At 35.4% G+C, this 20302-nt stretch overlaps 4 protein-coding genes across 5 annotated transcripts; 2 read left to right on the forward strand and 2 right to left on the reverse strand.

The window, feature by feature from the left end:
* Positions 1–253: 253 nt before the first annotated feature.
* On the forward strand, positions 254–13277 carry LOC126738448 (dolichyl-phosphate beta-glucosyltransferase). Its single transcript, XM_050443801.1, has 6 exons — positions 254–419; positions 525–699; positions 6598–6806; positions 6862–6970; positions 7023–7266; positions 12980–13277. The coding sequence occupies exons 1-6, from the start codon at positions 360–362 to the stop codon at positions 13179–13181; spliced, it is 999 nt and encodes a 332-aa protein (XP_050299758.1). The 5' UTR covers positions 254–359; the 3' UTR covers positions 13182–13277.
* On the reverse strand, positions 10143–11987 carry LOC126738447 (piggyBac transposable element-derived protein 4-like). Its single transcript, XM_050443800.1, has 2 exons — positions 11520–11987; positions 10143–10703 (listed from the first exon to the last, which is right to left on the reverse strand). The coding sequence occupies exons 1-2, from the start codon at positions 11985–11987 to the stop codon at positions 10143–10145; spliced, it is 1029 nt and encodes a 342-aa protein (XP_050299757.1).
* LOC126738449 (uncharacterized protein C9orf85 homolog) lies at positions 13173–14198 on the reverse strand. Its single transcript, XM_050443802.1, has 2 exons — positions 14129–14198; positions 13173–13868 (listed from the first exon to the last, which is right to left on the reverse strand). Exon 2 carries the CDS (start codon positions 13862–13864, stop codon positions 13289–13291), a length of 576 nt encoding a protein of 191 aa, XP_050299759.1. The 5' UTR covers positions 13865–13868; positions 14129–14198; the 3' UTR covers positions 13173–13288.
* LOC126738446 (leucine-rich repeat-containing protein 58) lies at positions 13917–19444 on the forward strand. Of its 2 annotated transcripts, XM_050443799.1 has the most exons (6): positions 13917–14029; positions 15377–15582; positions 17704–17991; positions 18561–18777; positions 18834–19023; positions 19133–19444. In XM_050443799.1, the coding sequence occupies exons 2-6, from the start codon at positions 15383–15385 to the stop codon at positions 19300–19302; spliced, it is 1065 nt and encodes a 354-aa protein (XP_050299756.1). In that variant the 5' UTR covers positions 13917–14029; positions 15377–15382; the 3' UTR covers positions 19303–19444. The 2 variants fall into 2 exon arrangements, with proteins under 2 accessions (XP_050299756.1, XP_050299755.1); XM_050443798.1 differs by lacking the exon at positions 13917–14029 and having other exon boundaries at positions 15266–15582.
* Positions 19445–20302: the final 858 nt, after the last annotated feature.

Below are 20302 nucleotides of genomic sequence, written 5' to 3' on the forward strand. Positions count from 1 at the left end.
TAGTTGTAATAGTTAAACGCTATGCACATATATATAGTGTAAGTACCCTATCTGGTGTTAATTTTCTATAAACTTAACAAATCATGTCCATTTCAAAGTGTAACCAGTGTATATTATACACTATTAAACGCATTAATGTCGCATAAGTGGCGCCATCGCGAATAACTATGCAAAAGCCGCGATGTCGGTAACAAGGATTTCTGTATTTGACGCCTGTCACGCGTACAGTGACGTGTGATTCTCTCAAAAAAAGTAAATAAACATAACCTAACATTTTGTTATCAACAACAAATCCAAAAAAATGATCGCGTAGGCAAATTTAATCGAATTTTTCTAATAGTTGTAATAAATCAAATACTATGGACCTCAAATACTGGCTATTTGTAGGCTCCTCCCTAGCATTTTCAGTAGTTTTATCTGTAAGTACCCAATTCACTTGACCATTGAAAAAATTAACGAGACACATGTTTTTACATTTATTTCCTCTTAAAGAGCCCAATTCTTTATAAGAATATACTTTTTAGCTATGCATAATCATTATAGCAGTTTCAAAAGCACATCCCATAGTGCTTCGGTCAAAGAAAGAAAAATACTTCTTTGACCCTATTAGCGGGACACGAACTGAATTTCCCAGCTTAGAAGAAAATGCTTGTGTAAATTTAAGTGTCATTGTGCCAGCTTATAATGAAGAAATCAGATGTAAGCATGTTTTCATTTTATATTATAAAAGTACCATTACAGCATCATAATGTTAGGTGTAAGTGTAGCTCTAACAGAAATATATCAATTTTAAAATACAAACTGTTATATAACTCAAGCAGATTTAACAAACATTATGGAATTGTAGTTTATGTGAGTTATCATCTTGATTACAGTTATGAAGTGGTGACTATTAAGAAATTATTAGGAACTATTAAGAAATCCAGTCAATAGAATGTTTTTCTTAGAGATAAAAACATTGACTTTATTACAGATAGACATTCAAAAAATGAATATTTGAATGGAATTATGTATTTACAATTAATAGTGAAACTCCTTTTACACAATCATGTCTGGATCACATTTTTTTTAAAATAAAAACAAGACAACAAGAGTACAAATGTTACATCAATTTTCTGTATGTATTAATTACACATTGGGATACTATAAAAAGAACCATATGGTATAATATACATATAACTACTATGGTCAGTTTGTATATTATTTTCAATATTTTCATTGTCACCTATATGCCCTCCAAATAAGCTGTTTCACCTCTTGTTGTAGTGATTCATATTCAGCTGAAACCAAAGCATTTGCATATTTATTTACTTGCCTAGGAAGATGATTCTTACATTTAATCTTAAATATAAGCTCAGAAGTAAAGAAACTAGGATATCATTTGTAATGTATTCCTTAACTGTTTTTTTTGAGTATTCACTGATCAATGCATGCATACAGCTTTTCATAGAACAGCTGCATCCACATCCAAGCACTGTCCAGTCATAGAAAAATGAATTTGTAATACAAATCTTGGTCATTACCTATTATCATAAAAATAGGAATGAAATCCTTAGGTTGTTGGCTGTGTTAGCTCGTCGGCTCCCCTGGAATCGATATTGTGTTTGTGCTTTATATTCGATTGTTTTTGATCTCATTTGTTTTGACCTTGTATCGGCACGTAGTTGATACTTAAACTTGTACTGCTGTACATGTGCGTCCTGCATACTACGAGTAAGTAGTTTCCACTAGTGTTTCCATATCAAAATAGTTCTGTTTATAAAAACATATTTTTTTTCAACAATCATTGAACTTTATATTGCTACGCCTGATTTTCGCCGCGCATGTGTTTCCTACAAAAAACTGTTCCGGATTCCTGTTTACAAATAGTTTCCGTGTATTAGAGACGGTTTTATTTTTAATATCATTGACTTTTTAAACCTTTATTCAAAATTAATCTAAATATGTCCGAGTCTAAGTGCGATGGATGTCAAAGGACCTTTTTGGAAAATCCAAAATTCGTTGCAGTGGCGAGTGTCGCCGTTATTTTTGTATGTCCTGTACGGGACTAGATAAAACCACTACAAAGGTACTCCATCAACAAAAGTACAACAACTTAAGATTCTTCTGCAAGGTCTGTGACTCTCCAACGATGAAATACCTCCACGACAAAGTGTCTCAGTTACAGAAATCACAGATCCCTTTGGAAATAGTTGAAGCTCTAGGAACATGTCTAAAAAAGAACAAAGACCTTTTTCCGGTCATAAATGAGATATATGAGATCTTGACTCACCATGACTCTAAGTGGAAGACACTGCATGAGAAAATTGATGTCATACATACTGTCCTTAACAGCAAATCGGAGAGGAGTCAAGAATCAATTTTTTACTCCATTCGAGATATGAAACAAGAGATATGCAACATCTCCTCTCTACTTATGGGCAATCATGAAGAGTCTATAAAAATCCAGATCCGCGATTCCTCCAAAGAAGACCTCATCAGAGAAATTGGGGAACTACATAGGAATGTAGCTAATATGGCACTGAAAATAGAAAAGTCGGATGTCAAGGAGAAACCCATAGTAAAATACATTCCACCCATACTAAAAAAAAGTACCTCCATTTCTACTCAAACAGAAGACACAGAACCAAGGAAATACTGCCAAAAAACTCCATGGCAAAACTTCATGGCCAGAGCAGAATGGAACTACTTCGTAGTATCCAATGTTCCTGAAAATTTTACAGCAAATAAGCTTGCCTACTACATAAAAGAAAGACTCGGGACTACTGAATAAATTCGTTGCTCTTACATGCAGAAAAATGGGGTCAGCTCGAGTTTTAAGATTGGGGTGCAAAATAATGATCACCTTGCACAACTAAAGGAGATTCGCATGTGGCCTCCAGGCACCGTACTAGATGGTGACAAAGCGAATTCCTTACAGTCTTTACCTTTGGTGCAGCCAATAACATTGACCACAGCCGCCCAGGCTGCTTCTGCTAATGTTTCCAGGCAGGAAAAATTATTAAAGATCGGTTCGGATAAGGAAGCCATAGCTGTATGCAAGTCCCTTACTCAAGATGACGTCAGCATTGCAGTGGTGGATAATGTTAAAAACAAATATGTGCCGCTGCCGAATTCGGACCCGATGACTCCACCTATAGTGCGGCTCTCCCAAAATTCTGATGCTGAAAGTGGTCGCTACCTCTTGTTGAGACTAAGGGATCCCTCCATCATGAGAGCCCTTAGGCTGTACCTGTCATACCTTCACGACCAACCCTCCAATGTGTGCTTTGAAGGGCACACGACCACTAGTATAAAACTAATGCTGGCATCCGAAGGACTGCCCATCGATCTTGGTTCATTGCGAAACCTGTATATCCGCTTCCATGACGTCTACGGCATTGGCGCCGCCGAGGTTGAAGATGACCTTTCAGCCTTTAGGTCCTTTTTTTCATCTGAAAAACTGGTAAGGCTTCAAAAAATTAGGGAAAGTCGATCAAATTATTTTTCTAGTTGCTCTCCATCTAGAAACAAAAATTTTTAATTAATGTGACGCGACCAGAGGATCTAGCACCCTCTGTAAAGCCGGAAGATAGCGAGCTCAGTGTTTTTCTTTTAAATATTCAGTCTTTAAGACGCAAAACCATTTATTCCTTCTATTAGAAGAACTTAAATTTCCTGAAATTATCGCCATTACCGAACATTTGTTAAACATAGGTGAACCTATTTGTATTCAAAATTATACTACAATTGCTAGATTCAATAGAAGTATTTTTTCTCATGGCGGCACCGTAATTATGTCTACCAACAGCGACTTTGTAGCGGTTACTAAGTTCGATATCTTATTATCTGAAAAAGAATTTGAATTTTCCATCGTTCATAACTATTTTTGATTCATTGGGTTGAGAAATGCACATCAACTCTCCAACCAGAATAACTACTGATTTGTAGATTTTCTTTGGAATCTAAAAACAAAAATACTTTACGTCGATTAGGCCGTGTTTTTGGTGACAAGAATTTATTAAATTTCAAGAATCAGTGCCTTGAGTGCAATTGGAATTTTCTTTCTGATGATATCGATGATGAGTTTTCTAGATTTACAAGGACTTTATCAAATATTTCAGATAAGTGTTTTCCTTTGAGGCCTATAAAAATTAAACAGCCTTGGTCTACTTGTGGCTTACATATATCAGCAAAAAACATGCGCTCATTATCGCATCTAAAAAAATTCTCCGTCAGCGACGATTTCCACAATTACGTCAGGCGATACAGAAGAGTTTATCACAAGACAATAAAAGCTGGAAAGGATGCCTATTATAACAGAAGACTTACTGACTGAAACATGGTCTATTTTTAACGAATTGAGAAATAAATCTTCCTCGCCTAGCACTATCACTACTTCACCGGAGGACCTTAACAATTACTTTGTAAATGTGGCTAAGAACCTAATGACCACCATATCACCTTCTCACGATCCACTTTCGTATTTTTTTAATGGTAATCTGCACAGTTTCTTTTTCACCCCTGTATCATTCACCGACCTTCGAAGTACAATTAAGGAAATAAAAAATAAATCATCGTCTGGTACAGATGGCCTAACTCTCAAAATGTTTGCAAACCTGCCTGATTGCATCTTAAGTCACTTGGTGAACTTAATTAACATGTCATTTCAGAGGGGAATCTTTCCAAGCTGCCTTAAGACTGCAATTATTATTCCACTGCATAAAGGAGGGGAAAAAGATCAAGCCTCAAATTATCGCCCAATAGCACTTCTCCCAACTTTATCTAAGATTGTTGAAAGACAGGTTAAAGAAAGGGTATTGTCATTTTTGCTTAAATATAGAATTCTAACACCGAATAAATTTGGATTTTTGAGTAATAAATGCACCAGTGATGCTATGTTTTCGCTCCTAAATAGTGTTTATTCTAGCCTAAACAACCAACACTCCACAGCTACAGTTTTCTGCGATTTCTCAAAGGCATTTGATTGTGTTAATCATAATATTTTAATTAACAAACTGCAGCACTATGGGTTTAGAGGATCTTCTCTCAAATGGTTTAAGTCATATCTTAGTTTCAGAAGTCAATTCGTGAAGGTTGATACGACAACATCTTCATGCCAACCAATTGAATGTGGTGTGCCGCAAGGTTTAGTTTTGGGCCTTATTTTGTTTCTCCTATTTATTAATGACATGGCCAATCTGGATATCAGCGGCAAAATTTGTCTGTTCGCCGACGATACCAGCTTTACTTGGAGCACTCCAGATATCACGTCTCTGCATGCAACTATATCTAACGATTTACTCACCATTAAGTCCTGGTGCGATTCCAATTTTCTATGCCTTAATATCTCTAAAACCAAGGTTGTATCATATAAAAGTACCATTCAACCTTTTACTCTACAAAATAACAGTTTGGAGATTGTTGAATCTGTCAAGTTCTTGGGACTAATTTTAGACAGCTCTCTAAAATGGGAATCTCATATCGACACCTTATCCACAAAGTTAAGCTCAGCATGTTTTGCCATAAGATCTATTTCCAAAGAATTAAGCTTTTTAACATCTAAATCAGTTTATTTTGCCCTTTTTGAGTCACTTCTTCGTCACGCCATTCCATTCTGGGGTTCATGCTGTGCCACTCAATTTGAGCGCGTATTCAAATTGCAAAAGAGAGCGATACGCTATTTACTGGGACTTGACAGTACAGCTCACTGCCAAGAATACTTTAAAAAACATAGAATATTAACTCTTCCTTCACTGTTTATATTTGAATCTGTTTGCTTAATCCGAAAGCATGTGTCAGAATTTCCAAAGAGGCCTTCTCATAACTATCCACTTAGAAAAGCAGAGCATGATATTTATCTGCCAACCCCACGGTCGGAATTAGTAAAAACTTCTATACTCTATCTTTCTTTTACGATTAAATCTATGACAACGTTTTCCTGTTTTCGCCATGCCTTAAAAGCTTTACTATTGGAAAAGGCTTTATACACAGTAGAAGACTTTTTTAATCTTTTCTTTTAAATACCACACACACACTGGCCCTATTTACTTTATAGCCTCCATCTTTAGAATTAGTTATACCTATATTGTGATAATAGTCGTAATTGAACTTCAACTTATTTTGTATACTTCTTTTACCTAATTTACATTTTTGTATTGTTTTATATTCTTTTTTATATAAACTTCTGACTTTATAAACATTTAGTTGTATAAGTAAAAATGTCTTGTGTTTTTGTTTTTTATGTACTCATGTGTTTACTTGTATGTGTTTATTTATTTATTTATATTAGCTTTGTCTACAAAATTTATAATTTTTTGACAATAAAGCGATTGTATTGTATTGATTGTAAATATTGAATTGTTCTTAGATTTTCAATATGTTATTAAAAAGTTTTTTTTATTCAATAAATGCTATATAATAATCATGGAAACATAACCATACAATTCATTGTACTCTGTTTAACTTAAATTCATTATGTAAACTTATTGTAGAATCTTAAAAAAAACTTGGAGAAATCATCAATAGCAAATTCTTAAGAAGTTATTTCTGATGAAAAAGGTCATATAACTTGAAAGCCTTGTTATATGAACCTTACTTATACAAAGCTCATTTTAGTACCACCAATGCTCGATGAATGCCTCGAGTACCTTGAATCAAGAACAAAAAATAATCCAAACTTTACGTACGAAGTCATAGTTGTCAGTGATGGCAGTACTGATAATACTGTAAAAAAAGCTCTGGATTACACGAAAAAATATGGTCCCGAAAAGGTTAGGGTGTTGGAATTGGAGACAAATCGCGGAAAAGGCGGAGCCGTTCGACTGGTACAATCTTAACCTTTTTAAAAGTATTTTTTTCTTAACAATTAAAGAGTTTCAGGGCATGTTAAGTAGTAGGGGGGCCCTTTTATTATTTGCAGACGCAGACGGGGCCACCAAGTTCGCTGATATTAGCAAATGTGAAGAAAGTATCACGGGGTTGATAAACTGTTAGTTGGGTCACTTTTCTAGCCACACTTTTTTCATGTTAGTTTCTTTTAGCTGACTACACTGCTGACCCAGCAAATTCAGCTAATAAGTTGGCAATAACAATAGGGTCCAGAGCACATTTAGAGGATGAAGCCATCGCGTCTCGGACCCTATTTCGGACGATTTTGATGTACGGTTTTCATTTTCTCGTGTGGCTTTTTGCTGTGAAAGGTATCAGGGATACGCAGTGCGGTTTTAAATTGTTCACCAGGGAGGCGGCAAGGGTTTGTTTCGATAGTATGCACGTGGAAAGATGGTAAGTTTATGTTTATAAGTTATAAAAGATGGTTAGTTCCAGGATCTACAGTACATACTCGTTTTACTATTTTTCCATGAACTAAACGCATGTTTTATAATATGATCCAGAATTTCAAATTTTATTTAAGGCTTTTAATTGAATTTTGAATTGAATTGAACATTAAATTGTTACAGGCAATTACAAAAAATGTGTATGCTTACTATTGTAAATACATTAGATACCTAGAAAACCTAATTTCTGTATGTACCAATGTGACAATAATGCTAAGAGTTTTTAACAATAACAACTAACTAAATAAGTATTAAAATAAAATTTAGTGTGCACCATTTGTTTATTTAACGAGTGAGGCCAAATAAATACTCAAGCTTATTAAAAATGTTGAACTGAACATTAAAGCTGAAATAAAAAATATATTTTTGTTTTGAGTAACATCAAGCAACATGAAATTAAAGGAAAGTTGGTCAGAATAATGTTGGAAACTTTTCAAAATTATAAAATCCTGTTCTCTGTTATCCTTAATAATATACAAAATTTGTTCACTGTTAGCGGCAAAATGTTGTGTATTTTTACACTAAGGTAGTGAAATGACCTTTAAAAGGTTTAGGTTGGTAGTACTTGGAAATCTGTAAAAAAAATCTGTCTTTCTTTTCCTTCAACATTAACCCTGGTAGAGGAAGAATGGCTGTTTTTTAATCAATGCATATAGTTAGTAATAATATATAATATTGTATATAAACAAGACAACACTTAAAACGTACAATGATTGAATTGCAAATATTCCTTCACTGTAATAATGTTGGAAACACTTAATCCTTCCTAAAAATGATTTTATGAATTTCTTTAATTGGTTTTAAAGCTTTTGCTGAATAAAACATTTAATAGAATTAAATCGTGTATCTTCTATGTACTGTGTTTGTTTAGTTCCCATCCAATAACAGTGAATTCCAATGTTTTCCCCATGGTTTTCTCTCTTTCTCTCTGTGCATGAATTTTTAATTAAATTGGACACAAGAACGACCTTCCAGGTCTTTAAAAGATTTTTATTTTCTTTATAAAAATCAAAACCATCAACTCTATTTAGTTAGTTATATTTAACTTGCTCTAACTTTTACTATCAGTGAGAAATGAAATTTTGCATTAGATATTTAAGTAGTAGCTGCTTAAATTTAAGAGTATAACAAATGGCGCACAATGAATACCTTTTATAACTAAATCGTTTGGTGAAATAGGTCAGGGTGATGCCTCTCCAAATATTGCAAAAGTACCATTATATATAGAGTTCATTTTCTTTAATATATATCACACTGAGCTAATCATTATCAATAACCTACATATTTTGCTCCTGAATACCTGTCTCCAGATGCCTAGGGTTCAAAATATCAACAATCTGAAGGCATAACTGTCTCATTTCAGCTCCTTGGATTTCATCTGGTAACTTTTGTCTAAAGATTTTTTGAGTTTTATTTGCATTCTGGGGTTCTTTGGGTATGATTAATACGCTAAAAATCTTGTTTTAACAATACTGGTATAAGAGGGTATGGTATTTACATTTTAGTGTTTTTTCTCTTAACACATCTACTGCCGTGTCATTCATATGTGAATGACATCGATTTAACTACAACAGGCCGTGTCGTTCCATAGTGCATGACATCTAATGCTATTTAAATGGGTGGCTTACACGGTTGGCCCCGCACGACTCTCTAGACATAGTTGGCCGCGGCATTTCGTGAAAAATAGTATATTTCTTAATATTATAATTGATTGATTACACAGATGATTACTATAATATTATAGTACTTAATTAAGTGTTTTTTAACTAAAAAAAAGTTCTAAACCTCTATGAACACAAGCAAAAGAAAAATGAAAACAAAACGAACAGATTGTTACATTCTAATGTATAAAAAGAAAAAAATAGTACCTAGGGTAACACAAAAGCTTAGCTAATTGGAAAAAATTATGCAACCATCGAAAGTCTAGAATAGGGAAACTTAAGAATGTTTAGAATTAAAACAAGGCAGGCAAATCTGAGGCTGTGACGGGCATGAGTTGCAAAATGTAAATACCATTTTGGTTTTTTTTTCGTGCCATTTCTCTGCCGGATTCCTTTTGGATTTTGGCATAGCATTCAGCGCACTTTCTTCTGATTTTTTTCCCATTTAAATCTAATCTCTGTAAGAGCTGATGGTATGACCCCTTTGATGATCTTGATCTTTCCATCGGTTTTACCTCTTCAAGTTGTAAAAGTTCGGCTACTAACGATTCTCGGAAAATGGGTATGGTGATCTTTTTTTTCGTTACAACCTTGTACACCACTAACGAATTCACTACTGCCATGTCCAGTAACAGTTCCATTCTCAATTTCCGGTACTACCATTGATACCCTTTCTCAAAGTGGAGACGTAGGACCCCATCTGGTCGGAGAGATCTATTCTAGCTTTACCCTGGTTATAATCAAGTACAGCTAATGGCTTTTCAGTGGCACGTTTTTTTTTCTGTCTTGGAACGGAAGCTGCGGTGGGAGCACTCAAAGGTCTCGCTAACACGTTTTCTTGAGAGGGCTCATCCTGTAGCTCAGATTCTATTACTTCAGTGGGGTTTGTTGGAGTCTCGTCTTCTTCTTGTGATGACAAAGCATCAATATAAGAGCTCGTGGAAGGCAGAACTTGTAATGGAGCAGTATTAGAGGCAGTGATCGAGCTTCGTTCTTGTGAAGATGATTTTTGCTTTTTTAGGGACGTTTTTGTTTTTACTGGAGCAAGTTCCGGAGCATGTTTTGTGGAAAGCATTCTCACATCTTTGGTATCCTTCCATTTCAAGATAACTATACCATTATTATCTTCTCGGGCTATGATTTCTCCTCTTTTCAAATTCTTCTAAAAAACCTCTTTCGGAAGATCCTTTTTAGATGACCTTACTGTACCTACAACATGTGTCTTTCTGGATAACAGGGCTTTTGCTAGTTCATAGCTTCTATAAAAATTGTCGACATAAAGCGTTCTTCCCTGGTCCAGAAGATTATGTAAGAGTTCCATGCAGACGTTTTTCGCTAGTCCGGTTTCTCTCTCTCCGCTTGCAGACTTTCCACTGTAGATTTTTAAGTCCCAGGTATAACCATCTACTGAGCATAATTTAAAAAGTTTGATACCATATCGATGCGCCTTATTTGGTATATATTGGCGAAAAATGAGTCGTCCCCTCCAAGGTACTAATGTCTCGTCAATAACAATAAATTCACCTGGGCAAAATAGATTTTGAAACTTTCTCTTCAGGATATCGACAAGCGGCTTGATTTTTCCCAAACGCTTTCCCGGAACAATTGTTTTATTGTCATTAAAATGAACCATTGACAACAGTAACTGATACCTATTCCTTGACATCAGTGCTCGCGGAACTGCAAGGTTATAGATACTACGAGTGGACCCATAATCTGAAAGGTTTTTTTTTTGGGTCGGTGGAGAAATTCTTTATGAACACTGGTTACGCGGCGCCGCCCCCAGTAGTGTGGGACTCAGTGTCGAGTCTGTCTCGTCCTATACCCACTAAAACTCCACCGCTGGGTGGTGTCTTGTGGCTCCCTACACTGCGGTCTGCTAAGAAGCAGTCCTATTGTGTCCCATATGTTTAGTCCCACAGGTTCAATTCTGTAGCTTCAAGGAAGTCCAGGATTGTGCCCAGTGGTAGATTTCTTATACCCTCTGGTGCGGGTTTCTCTTCCCCCAGGAATGTTGCCCTGGTTTGATTAAATGCTTCACAGAAGCACAGTATGTGAAGAGTTGTTTCGTCCTCCTCATTGCAATCCCTACATAGCGAGGTAACTGATTTCCTTAGCGTATGCAGGTGTTTCCTGCTGGGTGCATGGCCTGTAAGTAGCCCTGCGACCTTTCGCAGTTGTTGTCTGGAGAGGCCCAGTATGTTCTCACCCTTCTTGAAGGGTGGGCTGCCTATAAGTTGTTTGGATTGTTCCATCTTTGGCAGCTGCTCCCAGTAGAATTTGTTCTGGTTTGTTAGCCAGTTGCCGATTTCCCTCTTCCAGGTCTTATCGCTGACATAACATGTTGGTTCAGGGCCTACCAGGCTGTTGCTGGCTCCCTGGGTTGCAAGTTGGTTAGCCCTTCTTGCAGCCTTATTGTTGCCCATATTCTCTGCTAGGATTATCTCTGGCCTATTTTGCGCTTCGGCGAGGTTCCTGAGATCCTCCCAGCAGCTTTGCACAGTCCTTGACTTAGTCTCGAACTGTTGTAATCTGAAAGGGTACTCAGTCTTACTAAGCCCATCCACATGGTTAGCCCCAAGAACTTTTTAATTTCGTCGTTATTCGTCGCTGTCCATTGATTTATCCTTGATCCTTTTGTTTTTTGGCTTGATCTTATTTTTTGTTGTGCATATTTATTGGTTTCCGTGACAATATGACTAATTATTTCGTCATCGACAATCAATGAAAAAATGTCTAGTGGCGTAGAGTTTTCATCAAGATCTATTTTTAAGCCCTGGGGTCCACTAAACACGAATTGTTTGTGTCTTCCACAGTATTCAGTCCAACCATGATTATCATTTTGGTCATCTTGATAGGGTTCATCCACTTCATTGGCAAGATCATCTTCTAATTCTTGGACTTCCAGAGTTTCAAGTATATCATCTAGATCTTCTGGATCTTCGTCTTCGGATGAGTCTGAATATTCTTCGATATGATGGTCAAGCAACGTTTTATTTTTTGACATACCAGGATACCAAACAGGGTCATCAATGGAATCATTGGAGCTAAAGTCACTCACTACCTTCAGTATCACTTATACAGTCTATTTCACGGAAGTTCTTGTTCTGTCAGTGGTCTCTTGTTTTCTTGGTGGTCTCCTGGTCTCTTCCTCTTACTCATTTTACTTTTATTTTACACTTTCACTGGGGTATCTGCAAATCATGACATTGGATTATGGATTCCTCACTCATGAAAGCCAGAGCTGTAATGTGCCATCACGGCAAATATACAGTTCAAGGTGGAGAAATCCATGATTCAACGTAGTCTCGAGAACTGGTAAGCTTCTATTTCTCTTCAAAATGATCTGTAACAAAAGAAAAAGCTGTCATTCATATATGTATGACGTGGCCTATCCGTCAAGAAAGAGTTTAACTTTTTCCACAGGCCGCGTCATTCATATATGAATGACACATTAAAAACCATAAATTGATAAAAAAGCTTGTTATTTGTCCATAATAACATACCCAAATAATATTTAAACCAAAAATATAGAAGTATAGAAGTAAAAATGAGCTTGGCCTCGAGAAGAATTATTCTAATAACAGCACGGCACATTTTTGACATCAAATTTGGTACATTTTTGACATATAACATGTGGTCATTTTGCTACATTTTGTGCATATTATGTATGTTAGCAGCGCATTTATCATAGATTTATGTTGGTAGATCTTTTTCTTCGCATTCATTACTTTTATTATTTCCTGCTTAAATTATGGTCAAAGAAATATCATGTAGCTGACTTGGGAACAATATTCCTTCATTGACCTTTAGAACATGTTTGTTTACAGTCAGAAAACATCTTGGTTCTTGTAATCTCTTACACTATATATATTAAATTATTTAATTTCAGAAAAAAAATCCAAAACTATAAACAAGTACCACTGCAATGATCTCTTTTAAACATGTACAAAACTGTATAAATTAATAAAAACTGGGACCAAAACATTATATTTTTAGGGCTTTTGATGTAGAAATCCTCTACATAGCACAAAAACTAAAAATCCCAATCGCAGAAGTGTCGGTTAACTGGACAGAAATAGATGGTTCGAAAGTAACTCCAGTGTGGAGCTGGATACAAATGGGAGCTGACCTGGGTTTAATCTGGCTCAGATACACCATCGGTGCTTGGAAAATTAAGGATAGGAGCAAAAAAGATTAGTTGCATTTATTTTTTGTAGCCAAAGTATTATTTTTTTCCTATTTAATAAGACAAAATTATAAAACATCTTTGAATAAAAAAAATTATTAACAATAACTATTATTATTTCAACTTTCACTATTATGCTCGTCGCCTTCATCGTCTGATAACCCCATGAAATCATCTAAGTCATCATCACCATCATCGACTTTTAAAGCATTCAGTTTATTTAAAATATCTTCTTTTTGCAACTTTTCTTCCTTCTCCTCACCACTTTTATTCATATATCTTATAAAAGTCCTTCGTTTCCTCTCTGGTAAACTCTTCAACAACACCTTCATTTCCTCGTCCAACTGAATCTGTTCCTTCTCGCTGGGTGGGGCAACTACAACCTCTTTGTCTTGTCCGCACTTGGCACATACCCCCAATTTAGCTCCGCAAGGATCACACATTATGTGGTAAGCCCTTTTAACCGTTTTTAACTCGCATTTGACACATTTCTTAGCTTGTGTAAGTGGTTTGTACTTTTTATACTTGATTTTCCACTCGATTATCTCTTTGCATCTCTGGCACACATTGGACACCTGAGTGGAAACTATCGATTTCGTTTTATGACTTGTGTCGTGCAACGTGTTTTTGAATGCGTGACGGTTTTGGTGTTTTTGCGGCCGGGATCTACTAGAGTTCCCTTTTTGAGTACTCATTGCTCTAAAATATATGTTTGTTTACTATTATCATGTGTGTAAAAAGAATGAGGTTATGTGGTGAATGTCACTTTGACAGTTGACATTCGAAACCTTTGGATGCGTGCGTGTTTTATGTTTTTTTGCATGAAATTTTTGAGTATTTTCGGTTGTTTTATTAACGAGGTAAGCCAAATTGGAATTATGGGGTGAAATTCTTTTATAAGTTAACATAAAGGGTGTAAATATAAAGAAATTGGGTCAAGAAATCTTAAAAATACTCACATGATGTTGACGTCATATTTGTTTACTTTTTTTGACGTATGTCATTGAAACGGCGTGCAGTGTTGCCAGGTGCAAACAGACAATAAATTCCCCAGATTTTGTTATAAAATAAAATTTTATTCGAGATGATGTAAGAGATATTAGTAATGTAATGCGTATAGAGATTAAGAGTAAGGATTCCAGTTCGCTTCAAAAATCTCCAGAAATACCCCTATTGGCGAAAAAAACTTCCCCGGATCTGGGGAAATTTATCTGGAGGTGGTAACACTGTGGTAGTGGCTAAAGTACGTCCTTCGGGCATCGCGCTAAAAGCCTCAATAAACACACTGATATACAGGGTGTCCTAGCATAAATCTTCAGAAGTTGAAATGCGGGTTACAATTTATTTTGTTATATTTATATAAAAATACTGCTAAAGTTCAAGAGCCTAATGATCTACATACCAATTCATTATCAATTTATATCAAAAATAAAAGCCTTGTTCGTGACAATCCGATTTGCTCTATATTTATTTACATTACAATGTTATCACCAGTAAGAAAGATTAAAAGTTCAGGAGGTCCACTGTTGTAATATTGCAGAGTCACGATGAGCTGGTATATAGCGTAAGACATAGCGATTTAAGCCGGAATGTAATAAATTGGATATTTTTTAAATTTGGGCGTGACAACTTTTTATAGTTTTAATCTATGGGCTGGAACGTCAAAGATCTTGATCGGACGGAAGACTGAACGATCTTTGGTCACTCTTATGCCAACAACTTCAAGATGTGAACTGTCACATCTTCGGCAACTGTCACTGGACAGTTGCCGAAGCACGGCGGGAAATTTAAATTAAGTGAGTTGGTATACGAAAGCTATAGAATTTATAGATCTGGGAGTAACCACTATTGCCTGTTTTATCTTGCAAATAATAGCCACTAATTTGTGAGATTCTAACTGTAGCAAGTCCCTGCTGGTTTGCGTGCAATAAAATATCACACGTCGCGTCTAATAAATTAGATAAATAAACATTAAAAAGGAAGTGGCTCAGTAGACAATAAAATGAACCTTTTATATAAAGCAGAGGATGCCCCCTCAATCTAAAAGGTCAACCGCGTTATCATATGGCGAACTTTCTTAATATACTGTTACGGACACGCTCTCAGTTTCGCGTTATGTGGTTTGGTCGCAACACGACGCACCCGATCTGATTCCGTTTGATTTATTTTACTTCGTTCGGTTTGTTTAATTTCAAATTAATATTCAGATCTAAATGGATAACTACACGTCGGATAGTAGCGATAACGAGTCGAGCAATCGGATCATCGATCTGGCTTATTTGTTGAGAAATCCCGAATCTGTAGACCGATCATTGGGGGAGTACTTCGAAGATGATTCCAAGAGGTACCAGGAGGTGGAGAAGATCATTTTGCATCATAATGAACTGAACGTACTGCCGAAGAATCTATTTCGGTAAGTTTACTTAGTACTTGGTAATGGATTGACAAAGTTGGAACAATTATGTAGAAAGCCTTGCTATTTTCAAATATCTGTGAGTCGTCTTAAGTTCGCAATTAGGTAGGTCGCTAGGAGCTACATTTACATACCCGTTCCAGTGTTACCAGTATTTAACAATCAATCCAATTTCTACCATATCCTCAAACTTCAAAATTCATAGATCAACGTTAAAAGTGATAACACCGGAGTCAGTGTGCGAATTTAGTCGCTAATCCTCCCTGTCAAACCCACATTACTCAGCTTTAACAATACTATTTTCGGCTTCTCTTCGTCGTCCATTTAAGTCGGTTAAACTGATGAGTATATTATTCTTCTATTGGCATCACTGAAATCGTCAGAGTACTAATCAGAAAGATATACAATACCGCCAACAGAAGAATTCTTTTTAAATTAATGCACTTTTTTCCCTACGATTGGTACCACGGAAGTCATCAGTGTTGCCAACACATTATAAGATTTATGAAAATTTCCCAGCAGTTACTGGGATATTCGACTTCAAAGTGAGTCGAGATTACCTTGAGGACGAAACGTGATTCTTTGCACATCACTGGACAAAAAGTTTATTATCTTCAAAACTAATGTTTGGATTTAAAGCGACATTTAACAGACAACTACTGGGAATATTATTATGAAATAAATTGTAGAATATTCAGAAGAGTGTTCTGTAGAAACGTTTCTGAAGATAAAAAAAAAACCAGGCAAAACTTTAAAAGTTATTCACCCTTTTCGGGAGTGGTGGCCAAAGACCAAGTGGGTTCTTTAAGGTGAGAACTCACTTCCTAGAAAACTATTGAGAATATTTTCATAAAATAAATTAAAGTAGAATATTTCAAAGAATGTTCAATAAAAATGTTCTTAATAGTATAAAAAGATCCAGGAAAAAGTTTAGGAGTTATCCGTTCTTTGCAGGAGTGTTATCCAAAAACCTCGTTTACTCTTTAAAGTGAGCACTCACTTTAAAGTGCTATATCTAGAAAACTACTATGAATATTCTCATACATTGTAGAATATTCAGAAGAGTGTTTTGTATAATGTTCTTAATACGATACGTCACGTCTCAAGATATAAGGCTTGTCTGTGACAATAACTTGAAAAATGCAATTTTGAATTAAAAGCGGGAAATACCAAAAAACCTACTTGAAGAAATAAATAAATAATTTCCTTATTACATCGTTAAAACTGGTAACGCTGGATTGACTATGCCCCTAATTTTCCAAGTCTAAAGTAAAAAATTGGCAATACTGTTTCATAAATTCTCTACGTTAACATGATCTATTTAAGTTCGCATATTTGATGATTTCCATTTGAAGTAAAAACACCATATTTTTTAGAATACTTCTATTGGCATCACCGAAATCGTCAGAGTCAACATTAATCCAAAAAGATATACAACAGCGCCCCCTGCATCTGTCATCTGTCAGTTTGGTTGTCACAATTTTTTCCAGGGATGCCAACAGAAGATTTTTTTTTTAATAGGGAAATCAAAATTTGTAACAAAAAACGCACTTTTTTCCTACTATTGGTACCATGGAAATCACGAGTGTTGCCAACATAAAATAACACAGCCAACATAATCGATTTAATTTAATTTCCAAGCCTTTAAATGTCAAAAATCTTGGTCGGCCGGAGGACTGAACGATGTCTGGTATGTCTGATGCCAATGACCCATATTCCAGTGACTGTCTTTGTCGGGCAAAGTGATGTCACGTCTTGAGATGTGACGCCTGTAATAATGACTTAAATGAAATTTGAATTAAAAGAGGGAAACGCCAAAAACCTCTACTGAAAAAAAATAAAGAAAAAAAACTACCAGATTGAGTATGGAAATTTAGCCCCTAATCTTTCTTGTCTAAAGTCAAAGATTGATAATTCTGGTTCCAAATCCCTCCACGTCGACTTTGCCCATTTAACTTGGCAAAACTGATGACTCCATGGTGCCAATAGTAGTAAAACAAATATACCAATATGCCAAGTAATGCCAATAGTAGTGTCATTGCTGGCGGGAAATTTGAATTAAGACGTTGTTTGAAAGTTATAAAATTAAATTTCTGACTAAAATGTATTATTCCTTTTAAGGTTTACCAACATAAAAGTTCTGGATCTAAGCAATAACGGCCTAACGGAGCTGCCAGATCTCTTCAGGTATTGCCAACTGACGAATTTAGTTTTAAAAAATAACAGACTGACCAATGGATCTTTGCCGAAGGAGTTTACGGAGTGTCCCAGTTTGAGGGAACTGAACTTCGGGGGAAATCACATGACGCAGTTTCCCGAGCAGATTTTCAGTTTTGCCAATTTGAGATTTTTGTACTTGGGCGGGAATGGTATGAGGAACATATCGAAGGACATATGGAGGTTAAAACAGTAAGTTGCTACGTTTAAGTGGGTTTTCTCTAACTAGACCGTAAAAACTATCTTGATTTTTTTGACAGTTATTTTCGCGCCTAAATTTAAAAACATCAATTTGGGGTAAATGTGCGAGAGAACGCACATCCTGTATATGTACAAAATTAATACGATTTCCCAATTAATTAATTATTTAATTTGAAAAAAAATGTAAATAAAGCGAACAAGATAAGAGTCAACCCCGGTGGGGCCTTTAACCTTGAACTTGTCTATTACGGTTTAAAAAAAAAAAAATTCGAATTCCCAAAATATCGATAATCATTATCGTCTTAAATGCACATTTTAAATAAAAACATTTAATAAATTGTACGCAATTTTTCCCGGATTTGATATATTTTATGTTAAAGATTTGTGAATACTGAATAGTCACCTTTGGTTTAGTTGGCATAGGTCACGTGACCGACTATGGTGCTAACAATTAAACGATCACGTGACAATGTTACGTCAAACCCCAAGTTCCTGGCCAAGATGGCCGCCAGGGAACTCACCTGAAAAGTTGACAATATAAAGTATAAATGTTGTTTTAGGTTACAAGTGTTCTCGCTAGGCGGAAATGACATCACGGAAGTACCGGTTTCCGTTGGCACCCTCAAGTATCTTCAAGCGCTCGTGTTATGCGATAATCAAATCGAAGTTTTACCAGCGAACATTGCCAATTTACATAACCTCAGGTCTTTACTGTTACACAAAAATCGATTGAGAACTTTACCGCCTGAAATTATCGCTTTACGTAACCTTAATGAGGTAAATTTTCACGCCCACTTGCAGTTTTTCATCGTCTAATTACCATGGTTTTGCAGTTAAGTCTTAGGGATAACCCCTTGGTAGTAAGGTTCGTAAGTGACATAACCTATCAGCCAACCAGCCTTCTAGAACTTTCCGCCAGATCTTTGAAACTGCACAATATTAAAGTGGAACCCGGAACCATTCCGAAGACTTTGGCGTTTTATTTGGACACTGCACATAGGTGTGTCAATCCTCACTGCAAAGGTAAACTGTCCTTAATGTCATTCATCAGTGTCACATATCATCTGTCATTCATCAGATTTGCTTACAATTATTTAGTCAGCGCCATCTCTCGGTTCTACTTATTTTTCAGGTGTATATTTCGACAACAGAGTGGAACACATAAAGTTTGTGGATTTTTGTGGGAAGTACCGGATTCCGTTGCTACAATATTTGTGCTCCTCAAAGTGTGCAAGCACCCCAAGTGAAGAAATCGTTCGACCCCATAGAACATATTTGATGAAGAAAGTATTATTAGGGTGATTTAATAAAAAAATTAATATTGTGTATATTTCTATAACGAAACTGTTGCTTTGGTTTAATAATGATAATGTGATATATTGTATATGCTTTAATGGAGTCAGGGTGGTATATTTTTTCATGAAATAAATTATTAAAATGGAAATCGAGGGTTTCAGTCCCATTTTTAACACTTATCTTAACAAATATTATTGAAACCGCACTTAGTACAGTGTTGACCTGAGATTTTTGAAATGTCGTACAGCTATTATGAAAAGTGTATTTCTCTTACAATTTTGACAAGTGACATTGATTAATTACATTGTTGTCAGGTCTAATATCACTTGATGTGATGTTATTGACTTTTTGCTTCATATTTAACAGAAATATAAAATATTTTAGTACAGTTTTGATAACTGCATTGACCATAATAAGCCTCCCTTAATAAGATTCTTAAAATGTCATACAACTATTATCAAAAGCGCATGTCTCAGTACAATTTTGACAAGCGACATTGACGTTTAATTGTAATGTGACTAGCACTAATATTACTTGATTTGATAATATTATAATATATAATACTATTTTTTTCTTATTTAACAAAAATATAAAATATTTTAGTATAGTTTTTATACCTACATTGACCATAGTAGGCCTCTCTTAATAACATTGCTGAAATGCTGTACAACTATAATCAAAAGCAAATTTCTCAGTACTATTTTGACAAGTGACATTGACGTTTAATTATAATGTAATGTGGCCAGGACTAATATCATTTGATCTGATGATATTGACTTTTTTCTTCTTATTTAGGATGCGACGAAAATACAATAATATTTGAATATAGTTTTGACAACTATATTGATCATAGTAGGTCCTCCTTAATAAGATTCCTAAAATATCGTAAATCTATTATCAAAAGCGGACTTCACAGTACAATTTTGACGAGTGACATTGATAATTTCAATTACAATATTGGCAGGTTTTATATTATTTAATCTAATATTATTCAGTTTTTTCTTCG

This window comes from Anthonomus grandis, chromosome 7 (genome assembly GCF_022605725.1).
Source record: "Anthonomus grandis grandis chromosome 7, icAntGran1.3, whole genome shotgun sequence".
In the NCBI taxonomy this organism is placed as follows: Eukaryota; Metazoa; Arthropoda; class Insecta; order Coleoptera; family Curculionidae; genus Anthonomus; species Anthonomus grandis.